We start from the raw sequence: 26,781 nt of genomic DNA, 5'->3' as shown, positions 1-26,781 counted from the left end.
ATTTGATGAGATGTTATTGCATTACACTCTATAAATGCTTAAATTATAGAACATAACAATTTTCCTTGCCTATTTTTCAACTAAAATGTTTTATTTTATTTCCTATATTTATTGTTTGTTTATTTTCATGTCAGTTGCTGTGCTCACACTTTTTTGTACACTAATTTATTTAGCATTTGTAACAACTGTGAGAGAATCACTCTTTTTTAGCCTTATACATAAAGAGCCTAAGGAAGGTTATATACATAAAGGCATAAGGAAGGTTAATTACCTTGAAGAAAACAACAGTTAGATGAAAAATGAAACTGATGTGAAATACATTAATTTCCAGTATTCTGTTATTAATATACTGCCATTATAAGCAAAAGGACTGTACATATTATTCTGTTTCTAGCTAAACTTTACGGAGATCAGGGAGACCATGTGTTTAAGAGCCTCTGTGAGTTTAGAAATCCTCCATTACTGTCTCTGACAATTTGGGAAGTTCATCAAAGAAATCCCTCTAGGTGTCCACACACATGTCAACACCTACAATTGTAAAACAATTTTCTTTCTTTCTTTTCTCTCTCTCTCTCTCCTCTCTCTCTCTCTCTTCCTTTTCTTTCTTGACAGGGTCGCACTGTGCTTTCTTTCTTCTTTCTTGACAGGGCCTTACTGTTTTAGCCAGGCTGGAGTGCAGGCACAATCACCACTCACTGCAGCTTCAGCCTGTCTGGGCTCATGTGACCCTCCTGCCTCAGCCTCCTGAGTAGCTGGGACCACAGTCCTGCACCACCATGCTCAGCTAATATTTGTATATTTTGTAGACACGGGGGTTTCTCTAGGTTTCCCAGGCTAACAACTTTCTTAATATTCAAATACTCAAAAAAATCATGACCTAATATTGAAGCAAGCATAACCACATATCTTCCCTCCACAACTAGCATAATACTTTGAATGTAGTAGACTCTCAATAAATATTTGTAAAGTGAATTAAGTTTCTTGAGTCTACTCTAGGAGTGTCTAACCTTTTGGCTTTCCTGGGCCACACTGGAAGAAGAATTGTCTTGGGCCACATATAAAATATACCAACACTGAAAATAGCTGATGAGCTAAAAAAAAAAAAAAAAAAAAAAAAAAAAAGATAAAAAGAAAAGAAAAAGAAAAAAAATCTCATAATGTTTTAAGAAAGTTTATGAATTTGTGTTGGGCCACATTCAGAAGCATCATGGGTTTCAGAGTTTTACATCCTTGGTCTACTACATATAGCCTGGTTCAAATATGAATACACACTGGAGCTATGTACTTTTATTGTACCTTGGTAACAAGTCTGTTAATATGTGTGTAAAAATGTTTCTGTATAAATACAACTGTAACTCATATTAAGCTTTATTTTAAGAACTCTAATATACTCAATGTTATTGAAGACTCTCTGGGGGAAGAGCCACTGTTACCTAATAGTAGACCTTTGGTCCAGGTCAAAGAATATGGAAGAAACTTTGAAAATAGAAAGAAATAGACCCCACAAATGAAAGTTAGTAACTGTAATTAGAACAACTTGGCCTTTACTTGGTAGGGATTAATGATCTGTGTTAATAAATTTTAGCAGTTTTTTCTTTGAGTAATGGAGATTCAAGTACCATTGTTATTTTTTGAGGGAAATGTTAGAATAATGACAGTTCTGGAAACAGCTTTTTTTAACCATTCTTTTTAATCTAAAGTGCATACTAAATGAGACACCATTAGTGTCACAGATGCTAATTTTCACTAGCAATGACTGAAGTGGCATTCTTTCCCATTTGCATTTGAGCCTAGCAATGATGAGAGGTGATGAGTTGATTATGAGCTGTTTTCACTGCATTGCCTGCTGTGCAAATTTATGCTCCTAGACAAGGATGACACATAGTTGTGCCATTAAAGAGCTTTCTTCACTGTTTTTTGTATCAAAGCTGCTAAGATACAGTTTTAACTCTTATCTAACCAGGTATAAGAAAGAGAAGAAGTACTCATATGCACTGGTGTTTACTTGAGGCCAGGCACTTGCCCAAGATGTTCATGTCCATTATTACATTTAATCGTCTCAGAACCCAATGAAGTAGACATTATTTTTATTTCCAATTTACCAAGAAGGAAAAGCCCCATAGATGCAAAATGTTTTCCCACAGTTAAAGGATTTGGGATTTACTGCACAGCTTTTCTCCTTCTAAGCCTGTGCCTCTCTCCCCCTACCCTCTATTATTTCTTCATCTGGGGTACAAATTTTGTTGAATGTTTGGCTTTTCAAACAGAGTTATCTGGAATAAAATATGTGATATAAAATGTAGGAAATGTATTAGATTTACTCTTTTCCCATTTAAAAAATGGTGGCTATAAATAAATATTTCTTTTAAATTCTGTTATTACCTCCCTCCCCTCCAAAAACAAAACAAAAAAAAACAGATCTCTCAAAATATTGTCTTCATTTTTGTGTTTACATAGCATTGATAACATTATTTTTAATATTTGTAGTAAATTATCTTGCAAACATAAACGAAATAAGACAAGTTAGGAGAAAATGGAGTCTAGAATACGTTAAACTATATCTCAAGGTTCAACGATGTAGACTTGAATCTAAGAACTTGCCACTTGCAGTCATACAGAGCAACAGCACTGGCATTCCAGGAACTTGTTAGGAATGTGCATTTTTCAGTCTGCCCCAGGACTATGAAATCAAAACATACATTTTAACAAGATACTCAGCAGTTCTGTAAGCACTTTAAAATTTGGAAATGATGTTCTAGATTGATGGTTTTTAATCTAGGCCGAGTATTTGAATCACTGAAGAGCTTAAAAAAATACTGATGATTGGGGTCCATCACCAAATATTCTGATTTACCTAATATAAATGTGACTGGGCATCAATAATTTTTAAAGGTTTCCAACCTGGCAGCACATTTTTCTACTTTTCAAAAGCCTTAGAAGTTAGTTCACTAATCCATGCATTCATTCATTCAGGTATCCTTCAACGCAACAAATATCTATTAAATCTTTTGTATGGACTATATGTGCAATACACTGGAGATACCAAGGTGAACAAAACAAAGATCCCTGCCCCAATAGGACTTACATTTACTGGGGATGACAGACAATAAATAGGATAAATAAGTTAAATGTACAGTGTGTTTGATAATAATAGGTAGCAAGAAAGAAAAAAAATTTAACAGAAAAGAAGGAATTGAAATATGAGGCTCTAGGGCAGGCTTAGTGAGAACCGGGCATTTGAGAATAGACTGGAAGAAAGTGAAGGAGCTGGCCTTGGGATTGGTGTAGGAAATTGTACTCCAGGCAGATGGAAAAGCAAGTGCAAAGGTCTTGAAATGGGACTGTCTCTGGTGTGTTTGAGAAACAGTGGAGCAGAGTTCACAGGGGGAAGAGCAGCCACAAAGACCTGGATCACAGAGGGTGTTCTAGATCATTATAAGAATGTTGGCTAGTATTGAAAGATTTTTGAGAAGTGATAGAATCTGGCCTACAATTTAGTGGGTATATTTTGGCTTTTATGTTTCAAATATACTGAAGGGCCTGAAACCAGTTAAGAGGCTATTGCAGAAACCAGGCGAGAGATAACCGTGGCTCAGAAAAAGGAACAGCCCAGTTGAGTTGGATGTTGAGAAGACTCTAAATTTGGGATCTATTTGTACCTATTTATCCATTTAGATATTTATAGGAAACTTACCACATGCAGTCTAAAGATGGCAAACAGAAAGTTTCCACTGCCCAGTCCCATTCTTCCTTCGAGTTGGTGCTTGCATTCCAAGGAGAAGAGGCCTCATTCCATTGCTTATTGCCACCAGAAATTCATCGCAAAATTGTTGCCTCACTTTCGAAAAGCTTCTGCTTCTTCCTTAAACGTACAATTTTCCATTGGATTTTATTTCAATTTGTAATTCACCTTTTAAATAATTTTTAGCCTTGATCACTTCACTCCAAACAAAGCACTAATTCATTTTAGCTTTTCCATTTTACAGAATATGAATCTGTAATCAGTATTTACCCCAAGCAGGTAGCAAAAGTTTGGGGCCAAATGTATTAGCTATACTTGAAAAGTGTTCAGACAATAAGCAGAAAGATCAGGAGATGAGTAGCTAGAGAAACGACAGAAGTATAGCCTCCCCTTTGTTTGGAAATTTGGATATTGCATTTTATAGGAAGCATTATAAGGTCAGACTTTACTAAGATGCTGGACTTGTTAAAAATCAATTTAATCAGGCATTTATCTTTTTAATCTTTCTTTGGAGATAAATGGTTTCAAAATTCCTGAAAATTGTGTGTCTATGTGTGTGTTTTTACAATAATGGAATCAAGTCCGTACTCTACATAGTTGTTTCCAAAGTTAGCATTACCAATCGGATCCATTTCTCTTCCTTTCTAGTGTTAAAGATTTGGATGAACTTTCAGAAACAAGACATTCATATTAGGTTCTTAGTAGAGAACAAAAATGTCCCCTATTAAGAATTGATTAATAATAGAAGAAGTTTTTAAACTGTCTCTGTTGGTAGATGAAGTGATTCTTGCATAGAGAGAGCTGTTTGTTACTACAAGCTGGCTAAGTTCCCCTCCTTTTATGTGAAGAGCTTTGAGGTTCTTTACCTAGTCTGTATTAGTTTGCTATGGCTGCCATAACAAAACACCACAGTCTGAGTGGCTTTAACAACAGGAATCTACTTTCTCACAGTTTTGGAGGTTGGAAGCCCAAGATCAATGTGCTGGCAAGGTTGACTTCACAGAGAGCTATCAGGGAAGGATTTGTTCTGGGTTTTTCTTTTTGACTTATAGATGGCTGCTCTTTTACTGTCTCTTCCTCTGTGCCTGTGTGCTCCTGATGTCTCTCTTTGTGTGTCCTGACATCATCTTATAAGGACACCAGTAAGAATGGATTAGGTCCTACCCTAATGGCCACTTTTTTTTTTTTTACCTGATTAGCTCTTTAAAGGCTTCGTATCCAAATATAGTCATGACCTGAGGTTCTAGGTGTTAGGGCTGCAAACATTTGAATTTGTGGGAGTCAATTCAGCTCGTAACATACTTCATGAGCTTGCACTAAATGGAAGTGAGGATTAGGTTTTTAGTTGCTTCTTTCCTTCCAATTACTCTAGATCTTTTTCCACTTCCAGTTGACCAATCCTCTAATGCTGCCAGCCCCAAATTTGACTTGCCTGCCTTTTGCCTTCACTCTACAGTCTTTGCTATGCTTCCCTTCCTCCCATCCAAATGCAACTCTGCTACATCCCATAGACCTCTATGAGGAATCATTTGAAAACTAAAAAGTAAAACATCCGTTCAACTCCCTTGATTAGTGCTTTCTGGCTACATATTCAAAGTAATTACAAAAACCGTGATTACTTTTGCACTAACCTAATATTAAACTTATATGGGGCATTTTACAAAAATACCTATGTCTGGGCCCTACTACCAGATCTTTTGGTTTGGTTGGTAGAGTGAGGCCCATGTACCTGTGATTGGACCCATGCTCATATGTGTCTGTCTGTGCTTCTCTTACCCTAAAATGCTCTGTGTATTTTTTTCCAACTCATGAACTCTTATCTAATAGAATTTCTAGGTGGACTGTCATTACCTCAAGAAAGCCTCGACCAGTTAGCCCAGAACAATGTATTAGGGGCAGTCTGGCAGAGCAGAAGGCAACATGAACTAAAGGCATAGAGACCTGAGTGTGAACATCTTACTTGATATTTCTTAACCAAGGGACTTTGAACATTTTCTTAAGCTTCTTCAGACTCATTGTGGTAATCAGGAAAAGGGAAAGTCTTAAAACATGTCACATAGGGTTGATGTGAGAATTAAGTAAATTACCGTATGTAAGATTCCTGGCTGGTAGTACATGTCCACGTCATAATCTCTCCCTTCTTTCTGTTTTCGGAGTGCTTGTTCCACACTTCTCTGTGTGTGTGTTTTTTTAACTCATAGTTTATTTCAGTATGTACTCCCATCCTGACTAGATTTACCATCAAGAACAGAGGATCAGAGGATGTATCTTACTCATATTTGTATCTCCGGGATTTTTGTTGAGGATTCAAGAGGGATTCAACTCAGTCTACCTAACTTTCAGATTATATTTGCTTTTTATTAAACTTTGGCTACCACCAAAAACATTCATAGTATAAAACGTAGTAGTGATTTCTCAAAATATGTATAGTGAGTGTGAAATGACTAATGGATAATATTAGTCATCTACAGAAATAGTCTGCTCCAGAAGATAGTTTGTAAATGGGTCACTGATAAAGATCTGGGCAGTGCCCACATCAAAACAAAGTAACCATTCCTAGACTCAAAATAATCAAACACTGTAATGCCATCTGTCTTAAGGGAAAAAAAGGATTAGCAAACGGTGTTGCTTTGCAGAGAGCTAGAAATGTGTGGGAGAGTAGAAATTTGCCACTGTGTCTGCAAACAATGCAAAACAGCTGAAGCAAATATCCCATTTGGCTGGACAGACTTCTTCCCTTAGGTAAGATGTATACGTAAGGCTAGGAGAAGAACTTCATGTCTCAAGTTTTCATACCATTTAATTGACATTACTGTGACCACTACATGAATCAAACAAACCTCTAGCAATGATCTGGTGTCCTATGTAATGCTTCTTCCAGGGGAAACAATTTTTTGATCAGTCAACATGAATATGCATTTTTCTTGGCAGATGAAATTCTCACAGCAAATCAATGCTTGCTTGGTTAGTATTGCCGTTTTTGATATCTTATCAGTTTGGTTTATGAATTAGTCACCCTGAGGTTGTATTATTTCTTCAAGCATGAAAAATAAAGTTCCCATACTTGTTGCAGTGAGGGCCTGACCCTGGACATAGAGACATGATACCTGACCAAGGTATTGGCTTCCTAGAAGGATTGAGCTAAGTTGCCAACCGGCTTCACTTCCGGGTACATTTTCACTACATAAGTAAAATGAATACAATAACAAAGTTTCTTTATTATGTTTTTCATAGTTTTAATAGCTTAAATTCCCAGAGTAAGAGTCAAGTCAGATTTACCTTGTATCAAAATCTACATAGTGATATGGTGTTAGTCTCAATATTAGGTTAAAAAGAGCAAATTGGAATTTTCTGTTTTTTTCCCCCCTGAATGCTTTACATGGTTATAGCTATGCTACTAATATTTTTAATTAAAGTAGCTGGGCATGGTGGCTCACACCTGTGATCCCAATGCTTTGGGAGGCTGAAGTGGGAGGATCACTTGACAGGAGTTCAAGACTAGCCTGGGCAGCATAGTGAGACTTTGTCTCTACAAAAAATAAAAAAATTAGCTGAGCATGGTGGTTTGCATATGTAGTCCCAGCTACTTAAGAGGCTGAAGTGGGAGAACTGCCTGAGCCTAGGAGTTCAAGGTTACAGTGAGCGATGATCACGTCACTGTACTCCAGTCTTGGCAACAGAGCAAGCCTCTGTCTCAAGAAATAAATAATAAAAGTAATAAAATCTTAAATATATACTTTTTTAATACTTATGATTATAGTTTCTTTATATTGTTAGTTATCACATAGTGATCATTGTTTTCTTTTATCTTTTGTTTGATTTGTATGTTAGGACATCTAAAATTTCAAATTACTTTAATATTATGATTATCTCACTTTATTTATTTATCAAGTATAAAAAAGTCATTACCAATAAAACAAATGTTTATAACTTTAAAAATATAGTTCTTCAAAGATAACTGTTCTAAAATTATTGAACATTATGTTATGGGTCAAGTAATCATCATAATCTGAGTTCATTTTTACCACTACTCTTACATTTCAATTCTGTTATTAACCCCTCAATAGACTGAAATATTCATCTAACCAAATCCCAGTTTGCTAAAAGGTAAATAAATATAATTGACAATTAAAAAATTATAGGACACTATCATCTCTTCCAAACATTCTAACATGAACTTGCCGTTTTTTTCCCATCCATTCTTCCCCTATTTGGGATTACATACCATATATTTGTCCCACATAAATACGTCTGTTCTTATTAAGAAAAAAAAGTGTTTAAATTCCTAAGACTAGTGGCAGCGGGTGCTGCCTGAGATGGGAATGTTTATAAGCTTTATGATATTAACTGCAGCACTCAACCTCAGGTGGCATAAAGCATGCAAAAAAGAACTTTCTGTCAGTTTTATTATTTCTAAAAAGGTTCCCCTTGAAGCAGAAGAGTGACCTTGCTCAGCTGAGCTGACATATGCCACTGGATTAATGGTCGAGCTCTGCTGGAGGGAAGCTCACGGAAACATTACAACTCCAGAAGCTGGGCTGGCGGTGACCATTAATCAGGGGGACCGAAATCATGCATCAAACACACTCATTTAAAAGTAGTAAAAATGACTAAAAAAAAAAAACTTTTTGAGAATTAACTTATTGTTTGTCATTACTTGTGTTCAAGGAGATCACAGAATGACTAAATATCCCCTGGGCAGACCTTTAGAAAAGTTACTGCGTACCCAGAGGCCAAGTGAATGCAGAGGACTTTTAAGGGAGTTTTTGTTCCAGAAAATTTGATGGGAAACTTGGTTAAAATGATTTTGCTTTCCCAACATAATTTTCACCTCTTTATTTAACCATAATTTCAAATAATGGGTACTATAAATTTTTGCCTCTTTGTGATAATTTTATTTTATTTAAAAAACTGGAGTGACTGGAATTTAGTAGCGTAAATATGAGATGGGTAAACTGTTAGGAAATATTTCAGGACACTAAAGTTTTGTCAACATATTCAATTATCACATATGTTTAAAAGTGTTTAGGCTTAAAAGTACTGCACATTCTTCCATCAAGTTAGATAATAAAAAAGTTTTCAAGATTTCCTCTCTCTCTCATTATAGAAAAGAAAAAAAAGGCTTACATCTAAGACCATGAAAGAAATTGCTCAATTTAACTTAGCTTATAGTAAGTTACTCGTTTTATTTATTTATTTATTTTTGTATCTCCTTTGCTTGTCTTTTGGATAAATGACACTATACAAAATACATAGGATAAATCTTATTAACAGTACAACAAATAGAAAAATCAGTCACTTATTACAAAAACCAGAATAAATTTAATATTTAAGTTTATGGTTAATGTAGTAAAGTCTATTGCAATCAGTATTTCAAAGTTAATCCCTTAATTAATAGTTGCTTTTTTAAACCATCATCTTCAATATTACCTTCTGTCTATTAGCCATATCCTACACAGGAGTATTATTTAGACAGAATTATTTATTTGTAGAGTTATTCGGTTTTGAAGTTTAGTTACAGAATTAAAACTGTCAATGTGACAGCACCCCTCCTGCACAGCCCAACTCGAATAATAAACGTGTGCCAAGAAAAAAAATATTATTTAATATTCTATAATAAATAGAGAAATAAAATATGCACAGAACAGTTAATCTCCAAACTTATGGAAGAATAATATATATATATATATTATAATATATATAGAGAAAGAATAATATATATATAAATATATATAAAGAATAATATATATAATATATATAATATATATAAATAATATACATATATAAAAATATATATATTATAATATATATAAATAATATACATATATAAAATATATATATTATAATATATATAAAGAAAGAATAATATATATATAATATATATATAAAATTGAAAATTTGAGTCATCCATCCTTTGAATTGCTCTCCCTTTATCACTAGATAACAAAATTAGTAATGCAAAATTTGCTCAAGGAAATTACTTGAGTAGAGATGGCAAATGCATAAAACATGTTACCCATAATTCCTCATTCCTTCCCCACACATCCACTATCTTCTGTAACCACTGTGGACACAGTGAATCATGACTTTTTAGCTCTGAGAGTGGCTTTGGAACCCTTCTCAACGCAGCTCTCCATGAAATTTTGACAAACTATCCATGCTGGTGCATGCATTGAAAACTTTTTGCCAATTTTAGTTTTGAGAGATAGTTCGTCCAGAGAATAAAAAATCATTGTGAAATATTCCTATAACAAATACAAAACTTTTTCATAGTGACCTAAATGATGTTTGCTAGAGACAGTATTTATTTCTCTCCCATGAAAGTTTGGGAGAGAATTATATTAGATACTAGACAAATTTTTTTTATCACCCTGTGATCTATTTTATATATAGCATACATTCCACTACTTTTGCTACTTATAACTTTAGCAATCATAGTCTTTGGATTTAGTGATTATTTCTAAAGAGCCCCTTTTTCAACAATTACACAAATCTACTAATTTTTGAAAATGGTTAAGTGAATTCAAATTATGTTGATTTCAGCTAATTTTCTCCCAAAATCTGTGATTATTTTGGTGTACCATTATGTAGACAAACTATAAATTAAGTAGGCATAGGCACTCAAAATGCCTTTCATGTACTAAGTAATCAATACAAATAAGCATAAATGAATAAATGCAAATTTCCAAGTTGACATTTACTATAGATTTTAACTTCTTTTATTTTGTATATGAATATAATCTGCTTATAGGAATTGATTCTTTATTTGTTTACCTTTCATTGGAACATGATTCTGTTTAGTTCTTACTGGTTGGAATGATTTGGTCCATGGCACCAATACAGTATACATCTCTCTCAGGGTTGACTCTTATTTATTCATATGGACAGAGTACACAGTTGAGCCATAGAAGCCACTTAGAGTATTTATGTTAAATTACATGAGGCAAACCCTTACGATCTTTAGACATCAACAAATTATTGTCATTAGTTGTAACATGATTAAGTTCTAATTTGTTTCTGTGTAACTGTGAAATACATGATTTTTGACATTTAACTTGAAGAGTAATGTGGGATTTGTCCTTTGCTATGGTTTTGCCCAAGCCTCACAACTGTAGGATTTTTATCCATTGGAGCTACAGCATGTTATAACAGTGGCAATTAATGTGCACTATAAAGTTCACTAAAATGGCATCAGAAAAGGGTTTCATAAGGAAGGCGAGACTTAATCCTGCCCTTGAAGAGTAGGCTGTGTTTGAGTAGGTGGAATAAAAAAAGACCAATATTCCTTGAAAAAAAAACAGTAAGAGAAAAAGCTTAGAGATATAAATGAGTTTGTCTATAGTGACCAGCAAGAAGTATTAGAAATTCTGCTAAATCATATTAACCAAGATTACCTGATTCCATAAGAAATCACAAATGCACTGCATACTGAGTACGGGCTTTATTTTGTCGACTGAGGAAGAGCTATTTAAATACTCCGAGCCCTAGTTCTCCTTATCTGTGAAGTGGAGAAAGTAATGCCTAACTCAGAGGGGGACTGTGTTTATCTAATAAAACAATTATAGTTAAATAGCATGGCATGGAGTTTGACAGATAGAAAGCTCTTGGTAACAGTCATGGCAATGTGGAGCAAGCTTTACATTTTGGAAAGAATAAGATAATGAGACATAGAACTGTATATTATTAGAGGGGCAAGAATTTAGGGACAAATGATCTGAAAGTTTTTGCATTTGTTCAGGAATTAGCACATACTTTAGTAAAAATAATGGAAAAAAACTACAATGAAATTTTGAGAAATAATTGAACATATATATATATATATATATATAGGCTGGGAGAATGTGCATTTGTGGTGTATTACATTTTACATTATGTGACTAAACTCTCCAAAAAGAGCAACGAGCAAATACCATTTTCAAATGGGGCTGGTGAAGGGTTTAGAGGTAGAGCCAAACTAGATCCTCAGGGGGAGCAGGACATAGGCACATAGCCTTTGGTTGGTGTATCTGCCTTGCAGCCTAGAGGCAGGCAGAGAGTGCTAATGGGCTGGGGCAAGCATAAAATTGGGTTCTCTGGGGAAATTCTTAAAGATTTCAAGAAGTGTTGCCATAATGAAAGGGTTCCAGGAGGACCAAGAAGTACCACTTATTTTAGTATTGATTTTAGTGGTATTTATGGGTTTAGCAGTTAGAGAAGAAGAGGGAGAAGGAATTGAAAGTGTACAACAACACAGTTATGCACCTTACCCAAGTATTAAGTCATGCTGGAGATGAGATCTTGTTTGAAGACACCCAAAGTTAGTGGCTGGCTAAGAATGAAAATGAGGGTCAAATTCTTCTGGTTTTGGTCAGAACCTTGATTCAGATTTCTACACAGACTCTCTAATCTTCATTCACGTTTGTAAATACAGGCTGGTCATTATTCTAGAAAACCTGGTTAGTTTCATTCTCTCTATGTAGGGGTGAGTAGGCCCAGCAGAATTTTCACAACAGGGAAAACAAACTGAGCAGTTCATGGTAGTGTAATCGTGGCCACATTTTCTAAAGCTTTTCATTTCCTTTTTAATAGCTTTCTAAAGAATTAATGATACCAGTTCTTTTGCCATGTTATGCTTTTTTCCTGAAAAAGTGATATTTAAAACATATGACAGCATTATTTAATTTTAATATTTAAAACATCAAAATATTATTTAAGAACTATTTTCAAGTGAAATAGAATTTCATAATTTCTATTCCATTCTCGGAAGTATAGCATGACTTATAGTCTATGGGTACATTGTAAATAATGGGAATGAGATATGGTTGTAAATTTGAGACATTTTTACTCATCAAACTTGTTTTGTTGCATAAAATAGGCTGATATGAATAACCACTTATAGAGGTTACGGATCATGCTGCATTGATTTTTTTTCAGTTCTAGTTTCTTTTCTTTGGGTAATCTTTAAAATGGTTTCAACTTGCAGAAAACATTTCTAGTGTCACATGAACTTCTGAAAGAAAATCTTTAGCATGGAAATTTTGACAAAAGTTTGTAAAACTGTGGTGGAGTCAGAATCTGCACTTCTTACAGATATTTTTCAGTTGATAGAAAAGTTACTGAACCAGAGAGATAGAGTAGACTAGCTTTTGTTCTTAGAGTCCAAATGTACATTGACAGTATTTAAAGCATTGATACATGTTTGAACTTTAGGCTGCCTTTATCCCAGGATAAAACGTTAGTGTCAAAGGCAAGGCTTGACAACTCTAGTTGTCTTTTAGCCTTCAGTTTCCTGATATCCCACAGAAGTGTATTCCTCTGGCACCACATGGCACTGAGGCAATTCTAACTGATTTTTAAGTGAGTTAAATTTGTTCAGCCTCTTCAAAAGATCTGAGCACCTGAGTTAGTTAGAACAATTAAATCCTCGAGTGCCTTTGGATAAAAGCTGACAAGCTTATTGAGATTTAGCATTTTATTATAGTAGAATATTCATACAAGGGTGTGCTGAAACAGAATTCTGATCTTTGAGTATATTATTAACCAACACTCTTTGTGCAGTATGTAGAAGAGGTGAAAATTTGTTAGCAGGGTGTGTGTAATTTTTAATTTGCCAGCATATTTCAAGGTATTGCAGATGTGTGATTCACATATGCAAATTTTTTCTTTGAAATAGACTGTGAAAGTTTTCCATCAGCACCTTACCCAAATATTAAGTCATGCTAGAGATGAGATCTTGTTTGAAGACCCCCAAAGTTAGTGGCTGGCTAAAAAAGAAAATGAGGGTCAATTTCTTCTGGTTTTGGTCAGAAGCTTGATTCAGATTTCTACAGAGAGACCCTCTAATCTTCATTCATGTTCATAAATGCAGGCTGGTCAGTATTCTAGGAAACCAAGTTAGTTTCATTTTCTCTATGAGACTAACTTTGCCATAATTTTTATTCTGTTCAGAAAGCAAGTCTCTTTGAAAGAAGACGGGATCTAGATTCTGAATTGAATGGCATAGGGGAGGATCTAACAAGGTGGAGAATTTGTTTTTTTCAAATCAAAAGGATTTTCCCAGCACAAGGGTGGAGAATTTTTATAAAGGAACATTTTGCAAGTTCTGGTTCCAACAGTTTCCTCATTGAGAAGAGCTAGATGATATTTAAGAACACTGCCAGCTTTATATCATGAAACAACTTTCTGTAATAATTAGGTTGTTTTGCAAAACTAGAGAAGAAAGGTGACCAATTAAAAATCTTCTTAATTGCTTTTATATTATTTATTTGATTGCATAGAAACACATATACACAAATGTGTTCAAACACCCCAGCAGACCCTAGTTCAGCACTATGGTTGTGTAAGCCAAGTGGATTCTATGGAAGAGGGTTAAGTGCACCATATTATTGCAGATAGTCTTCAAAACAGCAATCCAAGGTCACATGTTTATATCAGAAAGTTAGTTGTACTGAAATGAATTTACGAAACGCAACTTTATTTTCTTCCCTGTCTGTACTTCCAAACAACCATGATGTAAGCTATATTATGATTTTCTTTTTTACAAATTGATTCCATATTAAAGTTATGAGACCACTAACTTTTATAAATTATTTTTAGCTATTATATAGAAATATTTCTTTTTAAAACCCAACATTTTATTATGGAAAATTTTAAATATATGCAAAAGGAGAGAGTAGTAAAGTCTATCCTCATATATCCACCACCCAGCTAATCATTCAAGAAAGGTCAATTGTGTTTTTTCCTTACGCCCACACATTTGCTGCTCCTCACTACATTATTTCAAATTGTAAATAAGAGAGTAACCTTATGTCCTCAACATCAAATAGCTAGTCACTTTAAAAATTTCCCCAGTTGTCTCTTAGTTGATTTTGGTATAGTGATTTATTTGTTCTATATTTAAACAAGATTCATGGGTTATATTTGGTTGATCTGTTTCTGAAGTATCTTAATTTATACTTTACCTCTCTCTCTCTTTTTATTTTTTTACATTGATTTGCTAAAGAAACTCAGTTCTTTTGTCCTGTATTTTCTTGTCTATTTTTTCTAATTAACTGTATCTTCTTGGTATTATTTAACATGCTCTTTTTCTCTTTTTATCCTTAAATCTGGTAGCTAGATAACAGAGCTTGGTATGATTGCTTTCTTCCTTCCTTTCTTTTTTAAACATACATTTTATTAGTTAAACATACATTTTATTAAATAAACAACATTTCATTAGTTGTATTTGGTGTTCCATCACAAAGCATATATTCTGGTTATCTTCCTTTGTGTGATTTTAGTGTTCATTGATGATCATTGCCTGGATTTGACATTGCATTAGGGGTTTGCAAAATAGTAATCTTATCATTTCATTATTTTTAATTGATTAGCTGATGTATGCACATATATAGAGCAATTTCCCCTCATCAACTATAAATATTTAGTTGATGAACTATATAGTTGATGAAACAGATTTCATACACGAAAGGCAGATTAAATGTCTAAGTTGTCCCTTTGTTAGTTTTCTGAATATAATTATGACATTTCCCAATGTAACAGATGAATTTTTCTTTTTAGTATCCTTATGAACTTGTGAATTTTGACATTAGATGTATTTGAATATATTGCACTTTTCTCCGGTTTACTTTTTCAACTTACACTATATTGTAGAGGTTATTCTGTTTCATATAAAAAGATCTATTTAACTTTTTTACAGCTACATACATTTGCATTGTATAGATTTACCATACATTATTCAACCAGTATCCTATTGATGAACATTAGGCTTTACATCTTTTTGATAATATGAAAGTGCTACAGTAAACGTTGAAGTGTAAACAATTCATATCCAATTGTATTTCTGGCAAAAATCTAGAAATAGAATTCTTGGGACAAAGGGAAAATGTATGTAGAATTTTGCTAGATATTGCCAAATTTCCCTCTGTAGGTGTTGTGCCATTTTACAAATGCATTTTAATTGCATAAAGAAAGACTGGAAACATTTGTGTAGAATATATAGACTAAATATGATCTAATGTCAACAAACACAAAGAATTATCTAAAATATATGTTGTGGCCAGGCACGTGGGTTTACGCCTGTGATCCCAGCACTTTAGGAGAATGAGGTGGGCGGATCTTGAAGTCAAGAGATAAAGACCATCCTGGTCAACATGGGGAAACCCCGCCTCTACTAAAATACAAAAATGAGCTGGGCATGGTGGCGCATGCCTGTAATCCCAGCTACTCAGGAGGCTGAGACAAGAGAATCACTTGAACCCGGTAGGTGGAGGTTGCAGTGAGCGGAGATCATGCTACTGCACTCCAGCCTGGTGACAGAGGGAGACTGTGTCTCAAAAAAATAAATAAATATATATATATATATACACACACACACACACACACACACACATATATTTGCATTTTTAATTTAGGCTCCTCTTCTTTTTGACAGTTATTTGCTTATATAACTGTCTTGATAGGAACTTGTATCATAAGATAATGTTTACTAAGTCTAATACATTACAATGGTATAATGCAACATTATCATTATTCAAACATTTATTAAGGACGTTTAGGAAGCAAGCTTTGTTTCCATATAATTCGCCTTGTTATCATAAAACTTGACAAAAACAAAAGTTACAAAAGTGTTCGTTGTTCAGACCTCATAGTAGACATTAGCCCCTTTTTGTCATAAGCCATAATCTATACATTATGAAACCACCTGAGAAACTTATTTACTATCTTTTAAACTAGAGAATAATGAAAAAATGTAAATGTTCTTTGAAATATTTAGATTTTCTTTCTAAGGTTGTCTTAGCATGGATTGATATACTCCTATGGCATAAAGCTATTGAGTAATTAGCGATGAGATGACTGACAAAACCCAAAGTAATAGTTCTGTGTCCTTCTTAAACCAGGACTCCTAAATCTGCTTTTCTTTATTGATATAATGAGTGGAGAATTAATTTTAAAAGGTGGTGGCTATTGATTACTTAATGGAAGATGATAGTGTAGAGAAATGCTGAAGTGAGTCTATTCTGTGCCCTGCTGTGCAACGGGACCCATTATCCAGTGGTGGAAATCATACCCTAACTCTTATTAATATTTAACAGGCTAGATGTAGGCCACAAAATTGCCTTGGGCATGGGCTCCAATCGGACATAGAATGGTTTTAAGTATATAAAAGAGTAATAGATTTCCCTGTGTTCGGATTGTTTATAAGCAGGACAACAATACACTCAATTCCCTTCTGTGATTGCTGAGCAATGACGGCCAGATGGAAAGGCCTACTAGGCAAGTTGGAGTGATTAATACTCTGGGAAGCCACTCTAGACTAGAAAGTACTACATAAGAAGACTTTGTATTTTCCACTGTGGTTCTCAATTTCAGCCCTTCGCTTCCGCTCCTCTCACCACAGGCTGAAGGGCTTGTTCAGCAGGGGTGGCAAGTCAGCAAAAGGCGCTAATTGTGTGTAACGCAGACATCGTCCTCGGGGCAATATTCTGTATCACACCGTCTATCAAGCTAACCCCTTTTCATATGTCAGGATCTTTTTATTTCAGTTCATTTAAAAGGGAAACAAGGATTTTTAAAGATAGCTGGTAGGGAGACATAAGAGCTTCTAAGGACTAGGAGCCCTTGAAGCTGACTTGTACTAAAATGGGCTGTGATTTCTGAAAGGACAATATAGCAGGTCCTCCAATAATGTCGTTTCCTCCGACATAATTTTGTTATAATAACATTGATGGAGAAAAAAAAATCAGTTCCTGACCAGGGTCTGTGCAGGGTTTGAAGTCTTCTCATTTCTGTGTGGATTTCCTCCCACAACCCAAAGAAGTGCATGTCAGGTCAACTGGCGTGTCAAAATAGCTCCCCGATGAGTGAGTGTGGATGTGTGCTTCAGTGCGCCCTGCGATGGAACGGCACCCTGTCCAGGGCTGGTTCCTGCCTTGTGCCCTGAGTTGTGGGGATAGGCTCTGACCACTCACAGCAACCCTGAACTGGAATAACTGGGTAAATAATTATGTTAGTTTTTAAAATTAATCTTTCTTAAATGTATGTATGGATCACATTTGTTTCCATGTTTACCATTAGAAGTGTTTGGGTCTTTATTTAGTAATTGGATGATGTTTTCGTGATAAGAAATAGGTCATAGAAACTTGTTATTTGAACTTGTTATTTCAAGTAGCCTATGGTAAAGCGGATTATAAATGGTTTTGCTTAAAAGTAGCAGTTTCCGAGATCCTATCGATAGCATTAAGGGAGAACTTGTGCAAGATTTTATAGATTACTGACTCCCATTATTAATTTCTGAATTACCAGATTATATGTCAGTACCACCCATTTATTTTTAAAATATGATAAGCTTGAAATGAGATAAAGGCCTTTAGAAAGAAAATATTCTTGGGATTTATGGGTACGCAAAGAATACAACATCAGATATCCAGCTTCTCAAAAATGCATAGAATTAGATAGTGAAGAAATATCAATTTTTTGACTCAATGACTCTCAAGAATTTTAAAATGTGTTTAAGAGATTCATTTATTTTGTTGCATATCAGGAATTATTTATAATTACCTGCCTCGAATGAGTTGCATAATAAAAATTTAGATTTGTAAGCAAAAGGTATTCAAGGCAACATCTTCTATCAACATACTGAGCTTTTTCTCAAAACCAGTGAATGAAACTGACCCAGAGGTCTCATTGTAATTCTATGTCAAATGTGGAAAAATTCAGTTTTACTCCCAACCTTGGACTATGCATACCTAAATGCTGCTTTCAATTTATTAATAAGTCTACGTGTGTGCCTTCTCTTTCTGATATACAGCAGAGAATTTCAAATGATCAATAGTTGGTAATAGAATATACACTTATTTTTTTCTTAAAACAAAGTAGATCTTTTATTTTCACTTTTATTTTAAGTTTTGGGGTACATGCTCAGGATGTACACGTTTGTTACATAGGTAAACATGTGCCATGGTGGTTTGCTGCACCTGTCAACCCATCACCTCAGTATTAAGCCCCCATCACCCATTAGCTATTTTTCCTGATGATCCACCTCTCCATGCCCTCCTCCCCACAGGCCCCAGCATGTGAACAAACTTGATCTTTGTGAGGCATAATGGTGGATCTAGTCAGATGCTTGCTTTTTGTTTGTGTATTGCGTTGTTGTTATTTGTTTATTGGCTGGTTGGTTAGTACTACACACCACTAAGTTTGTGGTTAGCTCATTTCAAAGGGCTTTAGTTTAGAATTTATGGATTCTTCAGCCGCCATTTCCAAGAGCAAAATTAAAATCATAAATTTAAAATAATTTAATCAAGATCTTCTTCAAGGTGCTTACTTAACACTATAACATAGAAAGACATTTTATTGACTGTAAGTATAAACATGTTAATTGTTGTATCTTCACAGCCTTCTAATATTCCAGAGAAAAGAGCTTTTTAAACCCTTTATTTGGAAAAGATGGGGCTTGTTCAGCTATAATCTAATATATTAATCAGTTTGGGCAGCGAAAATAACCAACTCTAAGTTTCCTTTCCTTTTTCTTTTCTATTTTATAGCGAAGCAGCAGTTTTGGGAATTTTGATCGTTTTCGGAATAATTCTATATCAAAACCAGATGATTCAACTGAGGTTAGTATTTTATTCCATTTTTATGACTATTATGAAAACACATTATGAAATATGAAGACATTCTCATTTTTGCAAAGTACAATAAGAAAAATAAATACATTTTAAAATTACAGCCTTGCACATATTTTCATGATAAATGAACAAACCATTATTTAGTACTGTTGTAGAAAAAAAGGGGTTCTTGTCACATGACCAGGAAAATTTAGGCCCACAGACACATTGTAGGGTGAGTAGGGCAGGGTTTACTGTGTGAAAAGGAAAAAAGAAAAGAGGAACTCTTAGCAAAGTGAGAGTCCTGCTAGCAGGCTCCTACCTTACAAATAGAATCCTTAGCCACTTCAAAGGAACAGAAGAATCCTGGCTCCTCCCGGCTGCAAAGGACGGGAGCTTCCCGTAGCTCCACCCAATTCCCTCAGTGCACAGGTGGGCATTATTCAAAGAGAAGTAGTTGGGAAAGGGTGGGCTTCATCCGGGAGCAGCAGTCTGGTTTTTCAGCCTTTAGGCTGTTTTAGGCTTGAAAGTGACGTTTCGCCAGGGACCCTTGGCTGTCCCTTGTCTCTGTCAGTATCCAGTATCATGCAGGGCATTAAAAGTAAAATACTATTTTAAGAAACCTAACAGATGTTTGGGAAAGCAAAATATACACCTAAAAAGTTAGAGTTCAAAAACACTGACAATTCCAAATTTCCTGAGTATTTCTGCCATAAAACAATGTGTGTATATATATATTTAGGTATATACACACACACACACACCAACATTGTATTTGTACACATTATTTAGCATATATATATAATTTTATGTAAGTTGTAATAGCTTTAAATTAGAAAATGATTAGGTGGCTCAACTGTAAATTTGTTAAGGAGAGCATATGGCTGCTCAATTGGACTCTCACACTTCAGTGTATACTGAAACATCCCATTGGTGAGCACTACGTACACATTAATAAACTACAAACATTTTAAATGTAGCTTAAGAAAAGCTTCCCATAAAATTAGGTTTACATACAAAAAATTTCAATAATATGTACATTTAATGGAGCACTCACCATGAAATAAGCACAATGCTAACTTTACTTTCTATAACAATTTACCTATCTATAACATAGGAAGTATTAGTGTATCTGTTCTGCCATTGCAGAAATATGCTTTATCATCAAATAAAATTACTTCTAAATTACAGAGTGAATAAATGACAAAGGCAGAACTCAAACTCTTCTCTGACTCCAAAGTTTGCCATACTGTCTCATAAAGTAGGGGCCACATTTGCTAAGTGATTAACGACAGGTATAACAACAACTAATAAAATAGTACAGAGATGGGGTGTCTACTGAGAAAACTGAAAATACTGTTTATGATTGAACCTGATTCAGCAAGCTCACAGGCAATATATTCTTTTCAGATCAATAGGTTTTTAGATCTTATGCTTGTTTTCAGATATATCTATCTGTAATATTTTTAAATATTTTAGTTTTAGTAATTATCTCCTTTTATTTATTATGTATATATTCACATTTATTAGTAAACTTGTACATAACTATATAGCTAATCAACATTTACATAATTGTAAGTAACGCATGGAATGTATACATATAAATCTCTCTCCATATATATGTGTGTATTATATATGTGTGTGTTTGTGTGTATATATATATATATATATATGCGTGTGTGTGTGAAGAGAGAAAGAAGCTGTATATAATTTTATTTTCAGTGGGCATCTTGTATACATTTTTAACTCTCCACAATCATACATATATTCTACTGCTATTTAGTTTATAATTCTGGAATTAGCCTACATAAGATAGCTCAGGTTCATTCAAGGTCATTAGTTAATAATGGTTGCCTAGTAATTTGTAAAATAATTTAGTGAACCTAATAAAGTAGTTGGCATATTTTTCAGAAGTCCGGCATTCATTAAAAAAATGCCTACTCTATGACATGTTTTCCCTTACACACTCAGGAAGTACTGTTGCAATCACACTTGAAAATCCTTACTTCATACCTGGAGTCTACAGGGGAAGACAAATCTTAAAAGACAACAACAAAACCATAAGTAATATCTAAATAGAAATTTGATTCAGGCTATGGAGAAATAGAATAGGAAAATGTTAACATTCAAAAGACATAAACATAGTTTCTTTGTAGCTTCTGTAAATAATGATAGAAAAACCTGAAAAAATATTTGTGGTACATTGTTCTGAAGTTTAGAAATCACAGGGTAACATAAGTAGTAATTAAATAACATTTCTTATTTATGTTAGCTAGCAAAATAATTCTACAATGAAGACAGAGAAAGTTTAAGTAGAGAGAAGAAAAAGGCTAATTCTAAAATTTTAAAGTGCTTCCAAATTATATTTTATTCAGGGCTTTTGAATTAAGCAAAGAATCTTTGCCTTTATAACCTTGAATGTAGAAATTAATAAAGTGCAATGAGGGTTTAAATTGGCTGTCCATTCATATTTATCATAGGCAATTTGGGGTAAGATATGAAGCAAAACATAATATTGATTAATAATGATGTTAACAATGTGGTTAAACTTTTATATTAAAATATTCAAGTTCACTAAAGAGAAGTTTCCCATCATTTTTTATATTCAGTGAATGACTGCCTGTCCATCTATCAGGAATGGTGGGCAGTGCTAAACTAGATGACCTTCAAGTTTCTTTTCTTGCAAATATAAGGTATTTAAAAATATGTAACCCAAACATATCCTAAAAGAAAAAAAATCTGCAAAGTTCTATATGAGAAATTTCATTTATTCAAATAATATCAAGTGCTAGCTATGTGCCTGGAAGTACTTAGACACTCAAAGAAAACGTAAAATCTCGAGTCTCATGGAGCATGCATCTTAGTAGGAGATGTAGACAATAATCAAATGAGAAAACATATTATCAGGTAATGTTAACTGCTTAGAGGAATAATTAATCAGGGCCAATAAACAGGATGTATGGAAGTGTGGAGGTGATCAATCAGAAAATTGCTCTCCTATTGTATGACATGTGAGTAGAAGCCTGGATAACTCATTGAAGAAATTCTTGGATATCTAGGGGAAGCCAATGGCAAAAGCAAATACAAACTTTGTTGAGAACCTGAGAGAGAAACTGCAAGGGGATCAGCATAGCAATACATTTTACAGTTGTTTTCAAACTTTAGTGAGTATTGGAATCACTTGTAGAGCTTGCTAAAGCACAAACTGCCCTCAAGTGTCGTTGATGCTGCTGGTCGAGGGATCATATTTTGAGAACCACTGCTCCAGTGAGCAAGGGAGATGTGAGAAAAAGCTAGGGGTGAGGTTGGTGATGAGGATATTTTATTCCATATAGATTCTATATAATGTGACATATATCACATCTATACATATTAATTTTATTAACAGAATATTATTTTATGATATATAGAGTCTTGGGGCTGTGAACAGTGTGTTTTATTCTGAATCATTGGTTTAATAAAATTCCTAAGCACAGACCAAAGCAGTCCAAATAAGATGTTTGATTAATATAGCATGTGAATTATGTAAAGATTTCTGTACTAATGGCTGGAACCAATTCATATTTACTATTGCTTGAGAATGTGGGAAATGTGCATGCTAAGATGAAAAAAAAAAAAAAACCTAATGTTTCTCAGTGGGTTTCATTAACACAAACAGTTCTTTAAAATAACCACGATCATCTCAATTTCTATGAGAAGCAAGAGGATATTTTAAGGCCCATTCAACTCAGATAGATGCTACAGCCTATCTAAAGTTTCCAATAAAATCTTTTTTTATCTGTGTAGACACAACTCCTTATACCTGGTATTTAATCTTATTTGTTCATCTAAAGAAGAGGGAATAAAATGGTTCTTCAATATAGCAATTTAAAAAATAGCCAAAATTCTCTAAAAGAGTTGCAGATGTGAGGCTCAAGTCCTTCAGTATCATAAGGTTTACTTTCCAAGTTTATAACACGAGCAATCAGGCCTAGACAACTTTAAAAATATGTGTATGTCCATGGAGGCTGCTGCACAGAATGCATGGGAAGCCCGCAGAATCAGAATGCTCCCTGTAACAATGATTTCAGATGAATGCTTTTTATGGTTTTATTACTTTGTCTTTTATAAACAATTTTAATCTAGGTACATGACGGAGATCCCATACATGAAAGTGGAGAATCAAGTAAAACTTCAAATAATGGAGGTGGTTTGGGTAAAAAAATGAGAGCTATTTCTTGGACAATGAAGAAAAAAGTGGGTAAAAAGTACATCAAAGCCCTTTCTGAGGAAAAGGTAAGTATTCTCTATTACATCATTTGTACTTTTTTACTAAATCTTTCTTAAACTGTTCAGCTGGATTATAGAAGTGCTTGGTGCTTTATGAAGTACTTAAGCACCTGTTTTCTTCCTTAGTCATTATGCCCAGAAGTTGGGCGGAAGTAAGCATTACTTTCATTTTAACAGAAGAAACTAACACTCAGAAAGAGCATGAATCAGCCAGGCACGGTGGCTCATGCCTGTAATTCCAGCACTTTGGGAGGCTGAGGTGGGCAGATCACGAGGTCAAGAGATTAAAACCATTCTGGCCAACATGGTGAAACCCCATCTCTACTAAAAATACAAAAATTAGCTGGGCGTGGTGGTGCATGCCTGTAGTCCCAGCTACTCAGGAGGCTGAGGCAGGAGGATCGCTTGAACCTGGGAGGCAGAAGTTGCAGTGAGCCACTGTATTGCAGCCAAAAAAAAAGATCATGCATCTATAGATGCATGTGAACAACATGTCATTAATTTTGTAGCAAGTATCAATACTTCATTCATTTTTATTGCCAAATAATATTTCTCCTTTATGGACCACATTGAATATATCCACTTATCAGTTAATGATCAGTTGGGTTGCTTTCACTTTTTGGGTATTACAAATAATGCTACTACAAATACGTCTGTTCAATTTTTTGTATGGAAATATTTTTTCATTTCTCTTGGATATATGGTAACTCTGTGTCTAATAGAGAAATGGGCAAATTGCTTTCCTAAGCAGCTGCATCATTTTACATTCCCACCAGCTATGTATGAGGGTTTCAATTTCTCCACATCATTGCCAACACTTGTTATTGTCTGTCTTTTTAATACTAGCCATCCTAGTGGATGTGAAATGGAATCTCCTTGTGATTTTGATTTACTTTTTTTTTGCACTTTACATTTCCCTGATGAATAGTAATGTCAAGAATCTTTTCATGTGCTTTTTAGCCATTTATATATCTTTGTGGAGAAGTGTTTTTCACATCCATTGTCCATTTTTAATTGGGTTATTTATCTTTGTGTATTAAATGTTTTTTATATATTCTGGATTCAAGTCTTTATCAGATATATCACTTGCAATATAATATATTTTCTCCAATTGCATGGATTATATTTTTATTTTCTCCATGGTATTGTTTGTAAAACAAGTGTTTATAATTTTCTTGTAGTCCGATTTTCTTTTTGTGGTCTCTGGTGCTTTTGGTAACATATTTAAGAAACTGTTGTCTAACCTAATGTAATAAAGAATTATTCCTATGTTTTCTTTTAAGAAGTCAGTGGTCTCATAAATTTTGGTGTATGATTCATTTCAAGGTAATTCGACTGTATGGTATATAGGAAGAGTCCAGCTTCATTCTTTTGAAAGTAGATATCCAGCTGCCCTAACACTACTTGTTGAAAAGACGATTCTTTTCCTATTTCATGGTCCTGGCACTCTTGTTAAAAATCAATTGACCATAAATATATTGTCATAAATATACAGATCATAAATAAGTGGGTTTATTTATGGGCTCTCAATTCTACTTTATTGATTTTTATGTCTTATGTCCATTCTCTTTTTCAACCCACTTCAATAAGGCTCTGCCCCCAGTACTCCCTTAAAATAGCTGTCACCATCTGTAGTGACCTCTGTGTTGTCCAAGCCAATGGTCACTTTTCTTTCTCCTTACTACTTTTCAGTTGTATTCGATCCAAGTGCTGATATCCTTACATATAAAACATTCACTTTTCTTGGCTTCTTTGGGCATACTTCTGGCATTTATTCTTCCTCAGAGTTTCCTTTCGTGGCTCTGCTTTCTTTCTCATTCCTCGAAACACTGGATCTTCCTGAGGCTTGTTTCTGGTTGCTCCACTGAATCTACACTCCCCTCCTAAGTCAGCTCATCTACTCTCATGACTTTGTCTTCAACAAGTATATCTCTAGCAATGATCTCTTCACTTATCTGTTGTATTTATACCATCAATTTCTTATTTGATATCCTCATTTAGATGTTCAGTATACATCCAAAACTTAATATATCCAAAGCTAATATATCAATTCTCTATGCTTTTATCCCAAAAAAAGGTTTTCTCATCCAGTATTCCCAGTGGCAGCAGACAACACTGATCCTCAAAATGAATAAAAATAAAAATATAAAAAAGAGGAAAAAAGAAAATCAAATCTAAGACTCACCCTAAATTCCTTCTTTTTCTCACTTTTCACACTAATTCATCAGTAAATTATCTTAATTATATTACCAAGTATATATAAACTCTCTAATTTCTCCATGTAAACTATTCCTGCTTTAGACTAAGTAACCAATCGTTCTTTCCTGGATTACTATAATAATCCCCTGATTGCTTCCCATGCTTTTTATTCTTTCCCACATAAAATTTATTCTCCATATGAAAGCTAAAAATATGTCTGACAAGTGGAAATCCAGTCATGGTTAAAATTTCACAGTGTCTTCATAATGCACCCCTTTACTTGGTGTGTTCATTCTAGTCCTCTGAGCAGCAGATCCCAAGAAAGAAATAGAAACACCAGAGATTTAGAGGGAAGTGCTAGGAAGGCCAAAGAAGAGAAAGCTTTTAGACTGCAATGCAAATCTGACATCTGTAAAAGGACAGGGAAAAGGAAGAAGGATCAGGTAGAGAGAGTGTCATACTTCAGCAGAATTCTGAAAAGCTTTGGTCAGATTAATGGAGGATTCTTATACTAAAGTTTTCCATTACAGGAGCCCAGAATTCCATTAGAATGGGCTCAAACAATATCTCTACATTTTCAGTTACTGGCAGGGAGTATGGTTTTACTGCAAACAGAGTAGTGGATACAGAGGGGCAGTCCTGGGGCTGTCAGTAAAGAAAGGTCCCTCAGCAAGAGATCTAAGTGGCTCATTTCCATGGCCACCACACGTGGTCTAAAAAGCTTCTCTTGATGTGGCTCCAGTCTATTTCCCTAAACTTACACACTAATATTCTCCTTTCTCTCACCACATTAGCCTTGTTGTTTTCCCCTGCACAACCCAAGCTAATTCTGAGTGCAGTTATTTTGCTCCTGATCTTCCTTTTGCTTAGAAAACTGTCTCCAAAGCTTCACCTAAGTTACATTTTCTTGTCATTTAGCTCAATAATTAAGGGCACACATTACTGTATGGCAGAGGTCTTTGAAGGACACTCCATTTAAAGTAGCCA

The 26,781-nt window shown here is 34.5% G+C and overlaps 1 protein-coding gene and 1 long non-coding RNA gene across 8 annotated transcripts in view; one reads left to right on the top strand and one right to left on the bottom strand.

The window, feature by feature from the left end:
- LOC108589410 (uncharacterized) overlaps positions 1-26,781 on the bottom strand; it is a 207,063-nt gene that overhangs the window by 46,074 nt on the left and 134,208 nt on the right. The gene's annotated exons all lie outside the window — the stretch shown is intronic.
- SAMSN1 (SAM domain, SH3 domain and nuclear localization signals 1) overlaps positions 1-26,781 on the top strand; it is a 555,105-nt gene that overhangs the window by 505,808 nt on the left and 22,516 nt on the right. For 4 of the 5 annotated variants that reach the window (XM_078358566.1, XM_054248946.2, XM_078358567.1 and 1 more), the window contains 2 exons: positions 19,264-19,335; positions 23,452-23,601. In XM_078358566.1, coding sequence (XP_078214692.1) covers positions 19,264-19,335; positions 23,452-23,601 — 222 coding nt within the window. Of the gene's footprint in view, positions 1-17,588; positions 17,714-19,263; positions 19,336-23,451; positions 23,602-26,781 lie in introns of those variants that run through there. The other variant, XM_078358570.1, reaches the window with a different exon arrangement.

The sequence above is a fragment of the Callithrix jacchus genome, chromosome 21 (assembly GCF_049354715.1).
Source record: "Callithrix jacchus isolate 240 chromosome 21, calJac240_pri, whole genome shotgun sequence".
Lineage (NCBI taxonomy): Eukaryota > Metazoa > Chordata > Mammalia > Primates > Cebidae > Callithrix > Callithrix jacchus.
This window is presented reverse-complemented; position numbering and strand designations above follow the sequence as displayed.